Source organism: Symphodus melops (genome assembly GCF_947650265.1).
Source record: "Symphodus melops genome assembly, chromosome: 2".
NCBI lineage: Eukaryota > Metazoa > Chordata > Actinopteri > Labriformes > Labridae > Symphodus > Symphodus melops.
The window spans coordinates 15586352-15606593 of record NC_136692.1 but is presented as its reverse complement, the minus strand read 5'-3'; the positions used below and the strand labels follow the sequence as shown (position 1 = coordinate 15606593).

The 20242-nt window shown below is 37.9% G+C and overlaps 2 protein-coding genes across 5 annotated transcripts; one reads left to right on the top strand and one right to left on the bottom strand.

Moving 5' to 3' along the window:
- Positions 1-7611: 7611 nt before the first annotated feature.
- On the top strand, positions 7612-9714 carry LOC306820051 (somatostatin receptor 3; the record flags this gene model as incomplete). Its single annotated transcript, XM_079337705.1, has 2 exons — positions 7612-8397; positions 9016-9714. The coding sequence occupies 2 exons, from the start codon at positions 7612-7614 to the stop codon at positions 9712-9714; spliced, it is 1485 nt and encodes a 494-aa protein (XP_079193831.1).
- A 1306-nt stretch (positions 9715-11020) lies between these two features.
- On the bottom strand, positions 11021-13919 carry LOC306819773 (protein CutA homolog). 4 transcript variants are annotated; one of them, XM_079337321.1, is made up of 7 exons: positions 13814-13919; positions 13292-13356; positions 12753-12901; positions 12487-12546; positions 12184-12229; positions 11739-11788; positions 11021-11569 (listed from the first exon to the last, which is right to left on the bottom strand). In XM_079337321.1, exons 2-7 carry the CDS (start codon positions 13352-13354, stop codon positions 11470-11472), a joined length of 468 nt encoding a protein of 155 aa, XP_079193447.1. In that variant the 5' UTR covers positions 13355-13356; positions 13814-13919; the 3' UTR covers positions 11021-11469. The 4 variants fall into 4 exon arrangements, with proteins under 4 accessions (XP_079193447.1, XP_079193449.1, XP_079193448.1 ...); XM_079337323.1 differs by having other exon boundaries at positions 12753-12871; XM_079337322.1 differs by having other exon boundaries at positions 13292-13359; positions 13814-13908.
- Between the last annotated feature and the right edge of the window lie 6323 nt (positions 13920-20242).

The following is a 20242-nucleotide window of genomic DNA, read 5'->3' as shown; positions in this document are numbered from 1 at the left end:
TGAATCAATTCAGTCCGAATAATGTCTCACCAATACGTTTGATGATTCACTACCGATCAAGGAGTGAAGGCCGAGCTTCGAATTTGAGAGTCCGGGCCCTCCAATCTTAGATCCTCCGGATCAGCTTTGAATTCGGACCGTAGTGACCACACCCTAATTTCTAATTCACAATGTATATCCCACTAGTTACCTATTACCACCCTTTGTTCCCAATATGATTGACAATGACCATGTGATATTTACACAAATTCGAGTCTTAACTGGGAAGTCTCTACGATGTCAATATACACGTCAAAAAGTTGTCATTTGTGTGTCAATCTGCCACCCTTTAACACATTTCAAGGAAAACAACAAATCCTTACCTGTGCTGTAAGGGCCATCGCCCCTCTCTGGGCCTGGGCGTCAGAAATATGCCAGCTTAGATGAAAGTCCTGTCCTTCTTTTACAATTAATATTCACAGAATCTCTCTTTTTTTATTATTATTTTTTCGGGCTTTTTCTGCCTTTATTATGAGAGAGAGAGAAAGTGGATAGATACAGATATCGGGAGAGAGAGAGAGAGGGGAATTTTATTTAGATTATCCAATAACAGAAATTCTTATATCAAAAGGTTTTCTGCTCACCTTTTCGTTGGGGGCCCCCTGAATCGTCTGCGGAGAAGTCCACCAACTCCACCGCACATGGTCCTAACTTCAGACTCGTCTTGCCAATCAGTCGGGGTCACCAGCTGAAAGATTTTTAGGCTGTGTCGTTTTTTTCTGAAAGTAAGATCGCGACCAAATGAGATCAAGTCAAAAGCTGGTTTATTGCAGGTTGATCACAGGTAATACAAAGAGCCACACAGCTGAGAATTTATCTGCTCAACCCAGGTCAGCAAGAAAGAAGAAAAACTGATAATGGCAAAACAAGAGTTTTAATACAGTTTCATGAAAGAAGGGGACTGTCTTCTGCTATCGGGATGTTATACATTGGACTAATACAGAGAGGTACATCTGCTGATTGTTGTGCAAAAACAGGAGACGAAGGGGTACACAGTGCTGACTGTTTTGCTAAAACAGGAGAAGCAGTGACCTTGAGCAACTAGAACAAAGAGCAGCTGGTGAGAAATATATGAGCAGTACACTAATAAAATATACATTTGTGTGATTCTGTTTTATAAATCAAACAAAAACTATATATATATATATATATATATATATATATATATATATATATGCATTTAGAAAGAACACAAAACAGGATATACATGTGTTTGTAACTTGTAAACACACACTACCATCATTCTTACTTTAATGTTTGTCCCATGTCTGTCAACAAACCTCCAGTTGCTTTTAAAATAGTTAGAGAAATATAAAGATTTAAAGAAATTATGACTTCACTTGTTTTAACAGTGCAGTTGCTTTTTAAGGTTAGATATTACACCCAGTTGGGAAAGCGTGTATTCATCCGTGCTTGTTAACACAAACGTTGTACAGTCCTGTAGTAGCTCTTCAATGTTAGTGGGATCGAAATATTTGACGAAACACTTAATATTCCAGAGAAGCATTTTGTATTTTTCGTTTATTGTGAGACATGTATAATAGCCTTGCAACTATCAATTATCACAGATTCAATTGTCAACCACCCTATCTCTTAGGGTGTGCCCAGTCAACCTACAAAGGAAGCCCATTTCAGCCACATGTATCTGGAATCTCATTCTTTTGTTATGACCAGAGGTGACGGTAGGAACGAAGATCAACCGGTAAATCGAGAACCTCGCCTTTCAGCTTAGCTCCTTCTTCACCACGACGGACGGAAACAGTGACCACATAGCCCGCGGACACTGCACCAATCCGTCTGTCGATTTCAAGCTCCATCCTCCGAGATACTTATACTCCTCCATCAGGGGCAAGAACTCCACACTGACCCAGAGAGGGCACGATACCTTTTTCCGGTCGAGAACCATCGCTCAGATTTAGAGGGTCTCGTCTCTGCTTATTGCGGAGGATTCTGTTGGATTCATCGAACCTGGAATGAATACATGAATGAATGTTTATTATTGTGTCATGTCCAAATTAGGAACAATTCCTTTCGGGATTATAAAACACCATACAACTGCACCAAATGATAACATTCACTTCCTGCCGATGACGCCACACTTCACAGTCAATATACAGAAATATAAAGGAGAAAAGAAAAGACCTCCAGCGCACACTGGGGCGGTTCGCAGCTGAGTGTAAGGCAGCTGGGGAGTTCTGACTATCATCGAGCAAAATCACATATCCCAGTTCTTTAAAATGAATTGTTCAAATACCTGACATATGTTTGGTCAGTGTAATCATCTTCATAGTGCTTCGGTCTGGGCTGTGAAACAGATAGTTCATGTTATTTGAGTCCCATTCCTCCGTATCAATCACAGCTGTAGTACGTTTTAAAACACACATACACCACCAAGGCGGCAGAGTCGCACTCTGTGGTGAGTTCTAAGTCACAAACATTGGGGCAACAGGGAATCATGACAAGGAAGTGAAGGTCCCACAGACTCCGGGTATCTTTAAGTAGAAGAAAAGACAAAAAAAGGCTCATGTACTTTTCCAGATGTGTATCACAGCTTCAAGTGAAAGCACAGAACTCACCTCACTGTCAGGAACATACTGGAGATTTTCCTCCAGCAGCATTCCTCACTACTTTAAAGCAAACAGAAAATATTCATCAATTGTGGCACAATCTTTTCCAACAGGCCTTTTCACTTTGTGCAGCTGTTTCATGTCATGTTTCTATTTGTTTCAATTTATCTTTTACTCATTAGCTTTGTTTACAGAGCACCAAAAACCAACGCTACAAAGTTCTTTACATAATGTACTTATCCTGACAATACACAAAGATTCAATGAAACCTTGAATGAAAAACAACAAGGTAGCAATGAACATGATGACACAGGGCTTTCACACTTGCAGAAAACTCATGAAAAACTCCAGATATTTGCCAGGGAAGTTGACCGTGTGAACGCAAAGGGCCACATTTTTCAGTCGGACTTCACCTGGAGCTTCTCTTTCAAACCTCTAATATTTTTTCTGCAGCAAATCAAAGTGAGCTAATGTGAGATCACAGCAGGATATTATCTGGAGAATTCACATCAAATTATGTATTGTACTTGTAAACAAGAGCTGAGTGAAATTAAGCCATCACTGACAGAGTGAGTAAAACACTTCTTAGCCTTATGAAGCTCCATCATCCAGTGAGTCATAACTTTATCACCCTGTGAATAGAACAGTGTTACAAAAACATACACTATTACAGGGTGGTTTTCAATCTGACCGACATTTCGAAGAAAGACTGCACTTAAAAGCATACATTTAATTCAGCAGACGTTGCCCCCTTGAGCACCACCATTAAACCAAAATAAACACAACACCTCCGCTATTCTGAAGTCTCTGCTCTCCTCCAGTGACACACCTTCAAACCCCTATCCACTCACATTCACACAAAGATGAACCAATTAGAACACGCTGTAATTAAGCACCATTTAAAGCAGGTGGTGGAAAAAAAATCTCCTTTGATTGAATAGCAAAAGGCCATGGTCTGCATTGGTGTGTTAGCAGGCTAATGTTAGCAAACTGTTAACTGATAGCTTCACATTGAACATAAATTGACACAGAAAGACTGATATCTAAAGACACTCACATAACATCTGAATAAGCATAAAGTAAGTTATTCTGACTGCGACAACAGTACAGCTGGCTCTTCTCACTCATTGTAGACATTTAAAGAGAATTGATTTCTGCGGTGTTTCTGTGTAAAATGTTATTTCCATTATCAAAAAAACGTTTGTTTTTTTTAAGTTTAGCTGTAATACACATTATTTTGGCTTACATATTATATAACCATTTAACAAATTACTGTACTGTTAGGCCAATGTGCCTCTTCTATATATCCTTATATGGGCCTTATCCTTTTGCTCTAAACTTGCAGCATAGACTCTATTGACTTCTCCAGGTGCAACACCTCAAGGACACTTTCTTTATCAAAAACTAACACACGAACATCACCCCATCTCTGCTAAAACCTCCGCTGACACAGCACACAAACATTTTAGAGGAGGCAATTTACTACTGTATATAATCCTGTGATTTCTTACATTCGGGGTCTACTCTCTGGTTTTGGTAGCTGACGTGCGAGTCAGTGAGGTAGACCCTCAGCTGAGACAACGCACTTGGTATGTGCAGTGTATCTCCTTGCTTTATTAAACTTGCTGGTTTGTTCAATTTGAACCTGAGTCCGTTCTCTTCCTTCTCTAAGAAAACCAACACGCACAAGGTGACTTAAAAACCCTGAACAATATGTTAATTTGAGGAATATACAATTAGTATATAATATATCGGAGACAATCACTTTAAGAAGATATCCTTTATTAATCAATATACACACACATTCATTCACAGCAACAAAACCATGCAGAGTGACTGACAAGATATATTTGATGTGTAACAATAGATAAACATTTTATTGTAAAATAGTCAATGTGTGTTTTCCTTTGGTTAAAAATATAATGTTTGAAGTCATTTGTCAATCCGTTTTTCTTAAGTTTTATCATAACTTATTCATAGAAAGAACTTGTTGCTAGTCAGCTAACATTAACACATGCCTCTCAAATTGTCAAAAACTCAAGTCTCAACTCATCAAAGTAGAATTTCAGTCGCCAAAAGCTTCACATGAAAACTATTTTAAAGTGTTCTGTCCTGTTTGAACGCTGCAATTACCATGTGCAATTGTAATGTGGTTAGCCTTTTGTCATTCTGTTAGCGTGCAGCATTTATTGGAAGTATCACTTAAGTGACTATGTGTAGCGCTAGCATTAGCCTGGGAGTTTTGAGTCATAAATTTGTTCTGCGCTTGTGATGCAGCATAGCATGTTGCTTAGCTTTAGCATTAGCCTTGTTGCTTCAAGGTGAGCATCATTTGGCACATTTTTTGTGCTAGTTAATTGTTAATATGCTTAATCTGTTGTATGTCTTTATTTTGATTTTCATTCTTTCCATTCCCCTCAATGGTTGTTATTTTTCACTGAAATCAATGCTTAATTATGGAGGTCAATTACTGAGAAGCACAATATTGTTTTCTACTTTTTCTAATATTTAATCTGAATAGCGTAACACCTTTCTACCGAATGAACAATTGATTGCATTGCAACACGATCAAGAGACTTGTATATTGACAGGATTATATAAGTGTGTGTACTTGCATATTTTAAAAAGCCAGACAAATTAAAAACTAGCCAGAAAATTACTTTTTTTTTAAAAACAAAATCTCCTTTTTTTTCTTTTTACATCATAGTTTTTTGTGTATCACATTTGACACATTAGGTGTTTTTTCAGATGATTTCACGATTTTATGAGGAATTGTTATTGAGAAATTACCCCAAATGTAGTCGAAGATGGCTTATAACTCATTAATTTTATCAATTGAATCATCAAAATAGTGTGTTGGTATTGTACTAACCTTAATGTAGATTACGTTACAAAAATGTGACATGAATGTTAAGGGAAAAAGCACATTGTATACCTGCAGTGTCAAATTTGATTCACAATTTCAACACAATATAATTATTTATTATATTACATATACATGTAATTATTTATTCTGACCTGCCAGGGACTGCAGATGGAAAGTAGTCGTTGGCTAATTCTGGCATATTTACATTTATATGTTCATTAATATGCACTGTCCCTTTTAAATAAAAAATAATAATAATAAATTATTAGTAATTAAATAATTATGCATTGTTTCAATACAGAATATACTCCTATTACAGAATGAGTAACAATATAAATTCTTACCTTACAGTCTTGAAAATTTGCAAAGATATTCCTGCTAAAATTGTGTGGATGAGTTCATAACAGTGGCCATTTTGAAAAGCCCTGACACTGCATGCATTATGGTGATAAAATTAAAGCGCACCACGATTATTTAGTTAGAGAAGATACATTTGAGGAGGTGGTGTATCTTTCAACCTTGGCGTTGAAATATTTTTTGTTTTGTTTAGATTTTGTAGCATTTCAGAAAAAATATAATAATGTTGGGTTTTATAATGAACAACATTGTAAGATTTGACAATTATTCTTGAACATGTTTAGACAATAAACTGCTTTAACAGGACACAATTCATCTTTGTCAAATGTGTTGGTCTGAGTAGATAAATTAATTAAAATGAAACAATAAAAATCCTAATTTTTAGTTAAACCAAACACATTCTACTATAGTCAGTGTTGCCTGTTGATGTAGTTAAAATCACTGATTTGCTTTATCACTCATGATGTCCAAATCAGGTTGCACAATTCATCTCTTTCCTTCCTGTCAACCCTTCATCTCTATTAATGCATTTAAGTCAAGGTTGTTATTTTCTCGCTGCGCTGTGTTCCCAACAGAGAACCATTCATTAGACATCACGGTAGGGGATGAGGGCGTGCCTATGTGTGGCTTGGGGGTCATTAAGAAGCCACTATTGCCTTATAAACAAGTCTAATACTAATAGAACTAAAAGTGTTGTGTTTTTGTTCCAGTGCAGACTTGTTTTTGTTGTGACGGAAGGAGGGTTGTTAAGTTGATTAGTAGATTTGTACTCTACAACCTCTGCTTTTAAAACTAGACCCACATTTTTATATGATTTACTCTGGTCAACACCATTAGCATCAACCATTATGATGATCTCTTGATAGCTTTTAATATGATCAAGGCAAACTCAATTTAAACTCTCCCTTTTTTGTAAAAATGTATTCTGCCATCTTTAAATGTTATGTATGATGCTTTTTTTCTTATTGTTTATGATGAATAATTAAACAAGTTTGGTAGAGGGACGGAGGTGCATGTTGACTATTTCTCTGTCAATCAACCCAAGAGCAGATACATCATTTTGAATTAACAACATGAGTTATCATGGTGATATATCCCTGTAAGTGAAGTGAACCAACTCCAAGTAATGAAAACGTTTCACAACTGCAAGTCCTGCTTTGAAGTAAAGGCCTTCATGTGTGCAGTGTTTCAACCTCCTGAAGTGTGTTGTTGCAGTGTTTTTGTTTAATATTTGAACAGGAGTTGGAAGTTACTTTGTTTACTGGTGGGAGGCATTAGATGTGGAACCAACCAATGCAATCAATGTCCTGATGTAAATCTTACCAATACAACAAAAGCTTTCTGACTTACATACCAGCAGTGTTCAATGTAAAGACCTTTAGATTGTTTTTCCTGTTTGAAATGTAAAATTAAAGGGATACTTCACCCATTTTCATGAAGCTTTGTATCATTAGAAACATGGTAGTAGTGTTGAATGGTTGTGAATCCAACCCTCATTTTGCCCTGAGACGAGAGAAATATGCTTTTCTTCATGTGATGCAATATGACGCTTTTTGCATCACAACTTTCAAGCAAAGAAAAATACATTTTTCTCGTCTTAGGGCAAAATGGGGGCTGGATTTACGACCATTCAACACCACTACCATGTTTCTAATGATACACAGCTTCGTGTAAATGGGTGAAGTATAACTTTAATTAACTTGGCTTTTTCTTGCATAACAGTTACCCCGCTACTGATGGGATCATATCCACACCTGTTGCCTTATATCCATAACTGTCTCCATGGAGCTCATCCAAGCCACCCAAGTCTCCTTGTTACCCAAGGTTACCCCTTCAGCAGCCTGGAACAACAACTCCAACCCTCCTTTCACCCATTTCCTGCTCCTCTCCGCTCCATCTGAACAGCTTCTGGACTTTAGCGACCGTAACGGCTCCTTACTCTTTAACAACACCTGCCTTAACTGCACTGAACCTGAACCAGAGTCCCTTCCTGGCTTGGCTGGAATCTTCATCCCTCTCATCTATGGGATAGTGTGTGTAGTTGGCCTTGTCGGCAACACTCTGGTCATCCATGTGATTGTAAACTACACCAAGAATGAGTCAGTCACCAACATCTATATCCTGAACTTAGCCATTGCAGACGAGCTCTTCATGCTGGGCCTTCCTTTCTTGGCAGTACAGAACGCTCTTCTTCTTTGGCCCTTTGGCTCTCTAATGTGTCGAGTGGTCATGACAGTGGATGCCTTCAACCAGTTCACGAGCATCTTCTGTCTGACTGTGATGTCAGTGGACCGCTATCTGGCTGTGGTGCACCCAATTCGTTCCTTCTGGTGGCGTCGCCCCCGAGTGGCCAAGGCCATCAGTGCCACCGTTTGGGCAGGGTCCTTTGTGGTGGTGCTACCGGTGGTGGTGTTTGCCGACGTGCTGAAAGATGACGGGAACTGCAGCATCGTATGGCCTGAGCCCGCAGAAGTGTGGAAGACATCTTTCATCGTGTACACTTGCACTGTGGGATTCTTCTGCCCTCTGCTGGTCATCTGCTTGTGCTACCTGTTGATCGTCATCAAGGTACAGCAGCCACAGCCAGATTTAAAATGTTTGGTTTTTATTATTAAAGATGTACATCTATCAAAGTTTAAGTCTCGTGAATCAACACCTAAACATCTGAGTAAAAATAAATGTTAATAAATGTTCAAACCAAAGCATACTTTATGGTTGGGTTCAACTTATGGCTCTCTTGGTAAATGCAAGTATCACATTCCATATTTCTTCTTACTGTATAAAAATGTTTTTTTTAGATTTCAACTTAATTTCAGCTCCTATTGCTACAATAACCATGAGCCCTGTTTGCTATCAGAAGAGCAGCAAATGTGATGTTTGGTCTTGAATTTGTTAAGAAAGTGTGTAAATTAGATGCATGACTTATCCAGTATACTTTGGCCCAAAACATTTAGTTATTCTTCAAAACACTAGACATTACTTGTCACGCAGGAGTTGTTGGAATTAGTTTTTTGAATCAGCTCTTGCTTCAAATATGTTTTAACTTATTTACTGTAAACAGTTCCACTCAGGATATTTCACAGGTTCAATGTTACACCTACCATCATATTACGGTGTAGAAGGTGGGGATAACTCTGAACCTAAGCATCTCTATTAACTTGTAAAAGTGTTTTCTTTTTTTTAAAGGTGCGCAGCGTTGGAAAACGAGCACAGGCTACATCTTCTCGACGCAGAAAGTCTGAGCGTAAAATCACCAGGATGGTTGTAGTTGTGGTCGCAGTGTTTGTCCTTTGCTGGCTACCGTTTTATGTTCTGAACATCGTCAACCTCCAGGTGGTCCTGCCTAGGGACTTCAGAGGGCTCTACTTTTTTGTTGTTGTGCTCTCCTATGCGAACAGCTGTGCAAACCCAATACTTTACGGTTTTCTGTCTGACAACTTCAAGAGAGGCTTCCGGAAGGCCCTGTGCGGCAATTCACGTTCCGTACAGAACAACAACAGGGCAGGAACTGAGATGCAGAGACCATCAGAGGAGTGGGGTGGTATTGCCCTCCAAGTACTAAAAAGGGAAGGAGTCATAGATGTGCATGGAAAAGATGGTGCTGAAAAGGAAGAAGAGGGGGCAATGACTGGAACAGAAGGGGCCATACAGACGAGTGAAATATCCAAAACGTCACAAAATGGAAACCACCGTGGAGTAACCAAGGGTTCAAAGACACAGGTTGTGCAAAGGGTTACATGTGAGCCAGAACTCTCTGGTCAGATTGCCAAACACGGAGACCTGTCTGATGAAAGCCAAAACTCTTCGGCAAACAAAAGTAGAAAAAGGTCACAACCTGAAACACTCCCAGACAAAAACTCTGTGCTGGAAATCAGCCATCTGTAACAGATGATAAATAATTATCAGGTTACTTAATTATTTGTCTTTTGTAGTGTATTATTTGAAGAGATATTGCTCTAAATATCACAGACTGTGGATTAGGAATGAGGCTTTAGATTTAGATCATTTGTGGAGACTGTTTACACAAATATGTGAGGGTTGTGGTAACATTTGTTTTTCCTCGGCATAAATACTTTAATGAAATAGTCTTTAAATATCAATGCAAATGTTTTTGCCATGGTTTGAAAAAATTAAAATTGGCTGTAACAATAGTACTCCTGTCCAAGCTAATAGGGCTAATAGAAAAACATGCAAAACAGCAAAGGAAAATGTGTTATACTGTATATGTCAGTCCAAAACATAGAGAAACATTGGCGTTTAAATGACAACTTTTTGGAGTAATGTCATTATTTTTCAATTCTGGAGCCTTTCAATGGACAAAGTCGAAAACCATGATCAAAGATTCTCATAAATCAAGGATGATCTTTTTATTTACATCGTCATGTTAAAAAGAAACACTTTGTGGAGTACATGATGTCTGCTAACATTTTACACATCATCTTAACTTTTTTTTTGAACAACTTTCTTAATCCTACTTCCAGAAATGTGTAGTCCACACTTTTGTAAAAATGTATATTGTGGGATTTATTGTCTTAAATCTGCATCATGATTGTGAGAACACTTTACAACCATTGAACAAATGTTTGTTTTATAACGATTAAATTAAGAACTCCTACGGAAGATTAAGTATATTCTACAAAAAGAAAAGGTATACTTTCCGGGTAGAGACAACATCTGTCATTTTTAATAACCATTCTGTGTTTTGATGTATGGTCTATGATTTACAACAGGATTTCTTAATTTATGAAAAAGTTAAAAAAAAAAAAAAGAAGAAAAAAGGGCTGGCCTGTGTTTGGCAGACTAAAGAGAAGTCTATGAAGTCTTTCTTTCGAAGGCTCAGATTTCAGTCAAAACATTCAGCTCAGTTGCTTACAGCGTGCTTCAAAGACAACTTACAACATGGGAATCCGAATGCATCCGCTCTTTGTCAGTGATAATGAGAACATATTTGTATTTAGATTAGCAGTGTTGTCAAGCAAGTCAAGCCAAGTGTGCTGTCGTGAGGTGGTGATACATACGTTTACAGTTGATATTGCTTATTTAAATGTTTTGTGTTAATAAAAGTGTGCTGTATGTGGTCACTTTAACTATTACAGAGTATGTTCATGTCATGCATGTAACTGTGGTAACAGTTAACTTAACTTGAGGTTTGTTTGATTTCCCCCCCCCAAAAAAAAAAAAGGACAAACAATGAAAAACAATCCTCCACTTTAATGAAAAATGCTTCTTTTACAAAACAGAAGAAGAGGCAGGTTCAAACAACTCTCGAGCACTGTCATATATTCAGCATTTTCTTTCTTTTTTTTTAAGAACAAGACAATGCTGCCCTCTGTAGGCCAATGTACCACGGAGATAAATATTACCAGGCTCAAATAAAGACTGGAAATCATGAAAAAAAACAACAACACATAGTTTAAGTCATTTAAATCATGAAAAAATGACTATCTTCTGTGTATTTTTCACATGATGGACACTACTTTGATAAGTCTTGTGTAATTTGTGAACATTAGTGATTTGGTAGCTTTCTTCAGGGAGTCTAAATAGTGGATTTTTCTTATAAAAAGAAACACAGTTGCTAAAATTGTCAATATTTTTAACCTGTCCTTTAGTGAATCAATCCACTCATCCATCACTGTGTCCTTACTCAGGGACAATGTTTCCTATCCACTGGAGGTAGGGCGGGTTGCCCTGGTCAATGGGCAGGCTGATGACCTCGGCCACCTCATACGGATGGTTAGAACTGCAGAGGACAAGGAGCTATATGAGTCAGTTAAGTGCCCAGGATAAACAGGCAGCAGTAATTAAATTCATCCTCTTTGACTACATGAGTAGCAGTTAAAGGAGCAGACATCAGCGCAGGGCTACCTTAGGAGGGTTGTCTTTGTGCCTATGCTAAGGACAAAACTTACCGAACATATTCTGCCAGAGTAGGCACCTTGGAACTTCTTGTTTTAATCATCTAAACAGGAGACAGGAGGTCAGATGGTTGATTTTTAAAAATAAACGAGAAATTCATTAAAGAAATTGTGAACTATATTGTTTTTAAATTAAATCACTTTTTTTTCCCAAGACTCTGAAGGTTTCTGAAATTCTGAAAGCTACAATGACACACAGTGTTGTATAATAAAGGCAAAAGCTGTTATAAGCATCAAGAGTGTTGCTTTATTCCACATCTTGTATACATTGTAAACATTACATAACCCCCTCCTTCCTTCCTGCAAGTAAAACTCCTGCTGGGAGGGAAGTGTGAAAGGGAAACTTTGGGCATCATCAGAGGCAGCGTGCATGTGCGTGCGTGCGTGCGTGCGTGCGTGCGTGTGTGTGTGTCACCAAGGGACATTGGTCAACACTTACGAGAAGCACCTCATTGTCCTCTTCAATCTTACCCTGCCATTCATACCTGAAGGAAGAAGAGAACGATATGACTTGTCTTCAAACCACAAAACTGTATGTATGCATATATATATATATATATATATATATATATATATATATATACATTATTTTTTTTCCTTTCTCCTTGTAAAAAAATGTCTTTACATTTGTGTGTAAAGAACAAAATAAATAATTGATCACAAAAAAAACACAGTATATATGCTTTAAACAAATACCGGTCATCATAGCATTACACTAAACAAGAGCTGTTTCAAAACTTACACAGATGTGATCGCTGGGATAATGTTGACACAAGCAGCAAGCTTTTTTTCCACGATACCCCTGCGAGGTTAAAGAGTAGGAATGTAAGGCTGGGCGAGAGTACTAACAACTGTTCTCTGATGTGCAGAACTTTCAGGGTTGAAAATGTACATGAGCTCATTCTATCATGGACAGACACCAATAAAGGATGCGTTTCTTTCTTTCATTTGAATCAAATGTAAGTCATTAATTTAACAGAAGAAAATGGACATTGCTGCGTTTCTCACCTGGCCAACTCTTTAGCCACGGTGTCGTTGGGGCAGGTGACAAAGGCGGCACAGTGTGTGCCCGACGTGTACGTCTCAGATGCCATGGAAAAGGCCCTCAGTCCCACAGTCCGCAGCAGCTGGAACATAAAAACACTGAGGAGCACAGTCTAAAGAGAGGAATGAAGAAAAGAGAAAAAAAAGAGTAAAAACAAAGCAAAGCTGGGGAGAAATTGTGTCTAACACACAGAAGACACAATGTATGTATCTGACTCAATATTTGAAGCATGTTGTTGTGTGATTTTATTTTGGTAAACAGTGTGTCAAATAAATAGTTAAAATACATTAAGCTCCCTATTTACTGTGTATGTTGTGAAAAAAAAAACACTATACAATTAATTTTAATAGACACAATTTGAACCACAATCTGACCACTGTAAGTACTTATTGCACACTGTGTATTCTTGACTTTGCCTGGTGCTAAAGTTACAGAGTTAACATGGTGGTGGTGCCTGCTATTACAGAAATATGCTTGTAACATAAATTCAACACACACTCACCACAGCTAAAGCTTTCAAGGATCCACCGGGCAGTCTGTCTGCACTGGGAAGTCCAATGCGCATGTCTGCTTGAGTGACAGACAAAGCTTACAGCCAGCCAACTTATTCAGTCCTTCCAGTATTTAATCAATAAAAACTACTGAGCAAGAGAGACAGTCGTAATATGTACATGTTTTACTCACTTACAAGTTCACACAGCCGGCTAACATAGAAAACAGGGCTTCATGTATATTTAGAGTTTGTACAATTCACTTCAATTACTAAATCTTATTGTGGACAATGAACACGTTGTTCTAACTCTGCTCCGGTCGGGTTTGTGAGGAGACTTGTAGAGGAGGTGTGTTTGGTGTGTTTAGCCAGATGTAGCTACTGTTAGCATGCTAGCAAAACTATAACTATGTTAGAAGAAAGAAAGAACGACCGTGGCAGCTTCGTGTAAGGACTACGCGATTAGACGAAAGATACAATGCCACTATCCGATAATGTCATTAAGTCCAATAAAAACAAAAAGTTAATTTTTACCTTCCGACAAATTCCTGGCTGTTAGGTGTGCGCGACACGTTCAACCGTAAAGCGTGACGGTTGTATGTTTGTGAAACTGTCGCAAATCGGCATTGGGTTTAGATATATGTACAGTGGCTTATGACTGCTCCAATTTACTGTATATAGCAAATATCAAGGCCACGTTGAACGTAACAATTATGCAAACAAGGTACAACAGCTTTGCATGAGGTTGGTTGAGAAAAAGGTACAACAGCTGCACATGACGTTGGTTGAGATATTGCAAAAACGTTCCACCAAAGGGAAGATTGCACAGAAGAGTTGCATGCATGCCTAAAGATAAAGGAAGTTTGCACTTAGACGTTGCAAATACTTGGCACACAAGTTAAAAAAGTTCAGAAAAGGTTTGCAATTTTGCACAAGGTTTAAAGAGTGCAGAAAAGGGTACAAAAACTTGGCACACTTGATAACTATCAGCGCTGCTCTCATCCCAATCATTCAAAAGAACCCTACTTATATTCAATTTATTCAAATTATACCATTTATTATTTTGAAATTACCACATCCACTTACAGTACCTTACACAAGAAGTAATTGAAATCCTTAAACAATACTTTAGAATGTTGTCCCCCAACCGGCTTGATTTTCTCCCCCTGCCCTCTGGAGAGTAAGGAGACCTCGAGCCCAGTTTTCAGTATAGAAAGCTTTATTGGCATTCATGAAAACAATATTATGAAAGCATCAATACAATACAAAACAATATCAACGGTTAGTTAATATAGCATGAGTAAAATCAATATTTATATACACAATTTTGTACAACAAATAACCAGTGAAGAGCCAGCATCATTTTTAAGTAAACATGAATGACTTTTCGAAGTTAGAAAACTTTAATTATAGTTGACATACACTCATTTAACACAGCATTTGTATGGACTTAGAATGTTATGTTATCATGATTTTTTTACAGTTTAGGAATCAGATTCTGCAGTGATATTTGTAGTAATATTAACCATCCATTAGTGAATGCTATATACTACATAACTATGGTTGTGAGAGGGCACTGATCATAATTTAAAAAAATGAACTTAATATTAAATAGATTTACAGGCAACTTTTGACTATTAAATGATCAAATCATGGGGCAGATTTCCTGCTGTCTTTGTGTCATCTCATTCTTAGCTATTTGTTATTTCCATTGTATGTGTTTCTTAAGTTTCTGACCATTTGTAAACCATCTTTAATATAACATCACTGAAACAATTTAAATCAGTACCATTATTTTATCTTTGCTTATCTTTGTCATGGGTGCCATTTCACTTCACACCCAGTAGAGGGCAGTCTCGATCTTCATAATTGCATGATGATGGTTTAGAAGCTTTGTTAACCAATAAAACAAATAAAAACATCATCATACATGTTCCCTGCCTCAGAGTTAAATATGGATGATGATTTTCTTTAATCTCTATTTATCTCTAACTAAACTAAAGTATCAAATCATCCTCTAAAACTCTAGAGGAAACTCTTAGTTTTTCAAGTATTCTCACATGGTCATTCAGACCAAGCATCGCAAGACTGCTTTTTCCTCTCATGACTTTAATTGTCTCTGTTAATGTCTGGACATTACAAGCTGTGCAGTGAAGTCCTATAGGGATTTGAACAAGATAACATTCATTCATTTTCGTTCTTTCAATTTATTCTTCTTTCTTTTTCCAAAATGAGGACTGAAACTTTTTTCTCATGAAAGCTGCTTTTAAAGCTCCTTTTCTTTTAAAAAAATCTTAATACTTTTTTTTTCTAATTGGATGAAAGTTGAATATCATTCTACCAGAGGAAAAACAGAAAACAGTGTAAAGTTTAAAATTCCCCTAAACTGCCTGTGACCTAACGAGCAGAACACTGAATTGAATGAGTTTCCGTGAGGTAGCTCTTTCAAAGCCTGTGTTTCTTTCTTTCAGCTGTCATGTATTTACATGTGGTGTCTGTATTATTGTGACATTTTCAGGGAGGTAGGTTCCCTTTTATATCATGCACAATGTCCTGTCATGTCCCTGTGTCATGCTGATAAGGATGCGATATATTATTCAAACACAGGAATCAAACCATGCCGCCTCCTGACAATAATAGTGTGGCAAACATTATTATACGTATTTCACGTTTTGGATGTATAGAAAACACATTTCCTTTCTTCACAATAGAACCTGATCCTGTCAGTGTACAGTCACTCAAGAGATCTTACTTGTAAATGTAGGCCTAGTGACAGCGCCGCCATACTGCTGACATGAGCACCGTGTCTACCTTTAAGTGGAGACATAGGCTATACTGATTGTATCTGATCAGCTGACACCAGCTCCAAGTGTCTAATATAAGAATAAGTAGCCTACTTGGAAAATATGCTACGTGTAAAGAATTGCATTTACTTGTGTTACTGTAATTGAGAGGTTTTTTACTTGTAGCCTAGCCGGTTTTTGAAATCTGTACTTTTACTGAAGTATGTTTTCTGTTAATTATTTTAATTTACTACATTTTAAATCACATCCATTACTGAGTATAAAAAATAGGCCTGTTAAGAATGACTTTTCCCTCATACAGAGACACCCTTTTCTTTGCTCGGTGTCCCTTCAGCTATAGTGAAACAGAATCATGAAAAATGGGACGTGATGGAAAACTGTCCATTGTGCCAATGGGTGGTATACACATGAGGTTTGCCTTGATGTTGATAGTGGCGTGAGAGCTTTATCTCAGACATGGAAAAGATGTAGCTTTTGGGACACATCATCAGTAGTGTAACTTTCGAATCAGGGCGTGTTTCGGCCTTTTAACTCCAAAAGAGTGGAGACGGATCAGCCAGACAAACATTGAGTGAAGTCACAGATAAGCACCTTCATCAAAAAGTTTTTAGTTTATCACAACAAAAGTCCTTTTATTACCATCTCTCTGATGTGCTTTTATTTTGAAGTAGACAATTGACAGAAAGTTGGGTGTAATTGTTGCGACCTAAAAATATTTTTATGCAATTTAATTTGACAGTTTCAATTAGAAAGTACTGTATAGCATATTATTTCTAATTGGTTTAATTTGGTAATTGAAAAAATGTTACAGGTGACACTTTACATGTTAATTACATGTGAAGTCATCAGCCTGCGTGCAGAGGTGACATAGTTAGTCAGGGTCATGGTCAAGGAAGGAATGTTCATGCTTGCTCGTTTTTGTTGGAAGGACCCGATGCTCCTTAAGAAGAATAATCATTAAAAAAACACCGGGAACAATAAAGTTGTCAAGCGGAAGACAGAGTCCTGGTCTTTTCATGGGTGCAACGTAATAAACTATCGTTAGTACGTGTGGGTAGTTAGTTTAAACGTATGTGTGTGTGTATATGTGCGTGTGTATATATGTATATGTTTATGTATATGCATACACACACACACACATACACACACACACACACACACACACACACACACACACACACACGCAGGTGAACACATACTTTTACTCCAAACGATCAACAACTAAGTAGTAGGGTCCTACATGTTTGAGGTGCTCCCAATCCCAGACTGGAATACTACACAATTGTTGTTGCACAAAAAGTATCCAATTATTTGGAAAATTGAAAATTGAAAGCATCCTGTTTTCCCACTCTAAAACTCTCCTGTCAATAGTCAACAACCGAAGCCAGTCTAAGAAACTAGTGCTGGAGACGAGCATAAGAGAGTTGTGTTTTTTGCTGACGTGACACAAACAAGTAGTACTGTATGTGCATACCCTTACCAGTTTGTGAAATACATCTGAGGTAGGTGAAATATTTAGAGATTTAACCTTCAGGGCCACCGTATGAAATAACTACATATATCCACTCAATAATAAACAATCTAATGCTCACACCTACAGTGTTTTGTATTGTTGCAACTTGCCACCAAAACTTTAGGATAATATAACACGTAGTAGCAATGGAAAACCATATGATGGCAGCTTTTGTACAGGACAAGACAAGACTATGATTTAGAATCAGCTCTGGTACTGTACCAGCAATGACTGCGATGTCTGTGTGCTCAAAAACCATGGCTGCTCTTTGTGTGTGCGTACGTGCAGATGCGTGTGCACAAGACTGAATGCCACTTTGTTTGATAACATCCACCACCTCCCTCACACTATCCTCTTATCACCCTCATCCTTGATTAAAGACTGATACAAGCATGCCACACAGCCCACTAATATGTACATACACACACACACACACACGCACATACACACACAGTGGCTGGGACACATGCACTCAGGACAAGACAGATTGAGCCATGACTGATGTGAGAGCTCTACCAGGAACGCATGGACACACATGAAGACGCAGCGAGACGTATTAGCCGAGCTTGTCAAGCTTCTGCAAGAGTAGGAGGAGGGGGATGTTGGTGGAGATTGGAGGGGGGGCTTGTTCCCATGGAAACTGTGCAGTCAGCACATCTGTACGTGTAATGTGCTGTCCTCTCTCATCGGCATCCTGTGGCCTCTCCCCAACGCAGCTGGACATGACAGTATAAACTCACATGCAGGGGACGCATACACTCAACACGCAAAAAATAAGAATAACATAAATAACTACAAGTGCTGCCCTGACCCTGTTTCCATGGCAACCATAGTGACTGCAACCCATGGGATTTTATCTTAGTATATGAGATAGATGAATTTCTTAGCGTGTGCCTGCGTGTGTCTGTATAACAGCTAGAGAGACAAGACATCCACACAACTTACTCATGGTACTGAGCAACTGTCTTGCTTTCTCTGTTCCACCACCAGATTTGAATTCTCCTTATTTTCTCTCTCTCTCTCCTGCACTTCCTTAACATCTCTCTCTCTTTTCTTCTTCTGTCCCCTTTCCCTGTCTTTGTTCCTCCTCTCCCTCTGTCTTTCGCCCCCATTCCCTCCAAGCATGAGGAGAATCAATATGTTTTCAATTTGCAGCAGAGCCTTCCTCCTCTGCATCCTAATCATGCTCAGCTGGCCCTTTAACTTCCATAGAGTGTGTGTGTGTGTGTGTGTGTGTGTGTGTGTGTGTGTGTGTGTGAGAGAGAGAGAGAGAGAGAGGAATGAACGGACAGTGGTTAAAGACAGACCTCCACCAAAGGACAATTCTAATATGCAGCTTAGATGTTCAGGATAAGTAGAAAGAATCGTTTTACTGTTTAACAACAGGCCACACACGATGCACATGTAGCGCAAGTCCTGACATCACATCCAGGTTTTCCGTTGCTCTGCCAACTTCTGTTACTGAGTTGTTGTCTCTCATGGGTCTCCTTAATCCTTAGTTCCAAAAATGAGTTGAATGGTTTCGGGCCATTCGATTTCCAAGACAAACCTAAATCTAAAACTGTGCATAATTTAAATCAAGTGGATGGATTTGCTGTCTCCTGCTGGCTGTTACAAAGGAAGAAATTGTTGGATTTAAAATGTCAGACAGCTGCTGCTGAAGGTTCCTTAATCATGCAATCCTAAAAATATTTACATTTTACACATCCATTACAAAAACTGGTTGGAAAATGGCTCCAATTTTACCATGTATGCCAATTTTTAGCAATGTTTTCTCCTAATTGTTAGACTGATTAAATCAATGAATAGCTGAAAACTGCCTATTTTTCAAGATTTTAAATCTCTGTGGTTTTTCTGTTTGTTTTATTTTGATAAAGACAACCTCACGCAGAGAGAACCTCTCATGATAACAGGGAATCAACGTTATTTTGTCAGTATGCTGTCCCATTTCCTATTGTTTACTACAGACATGGATTTCAGTGCATTTAGGAAAATTTTTAGTCAAAATTAAAAAAAAACAAAAAAACAACGAATTTCCTGCAAATTCCATTGCAGGTTTTATTTTTTTTCTTCTGTATTTGTTTATCAGTGGTTAAAACCCGACAGATTCATATTTAGGCACAAGAAGTCTAGTATTAAAACATACTTAAAAAAAAGACATACATCAAAAGTACAAGCGATAACCCAAAAGTATGTTCTTCATGGGAAAATCAACTCAAAAGCAGGACAATTCTTCATTAAATTGTTAACTGACGCATGGTTCGAGTGACTCTAAACTACTATGCAGTTTGCTTATTTCAAAAGGGTGACGACTTGGGACTTCTTGGCTTTGCTTTTGAGGATTCAGAGCTTCTCTACACATGCAGGGCTAGAGTGTGTTCATGTATTATTTATTTAATGCAAATTAGCTCTGAAAGCAGGCCAGGTCAGACAAATTTGAACAGGAAACACTGCACTCCTTTTAGTCTCGATAAAAAATACAATAACATTGAAAAACTAAAGATACGCACATTTACAGAATAAAGCACTTATTTTAGAAGTTTGTTGGGCAGTAAGAAGACTCAGGTTCATCTCTATGAATAACAGGCATTTTTTAAACTGCCATGTCTATTTATTTTACTTCCCTATTATACATTTGATATTTTT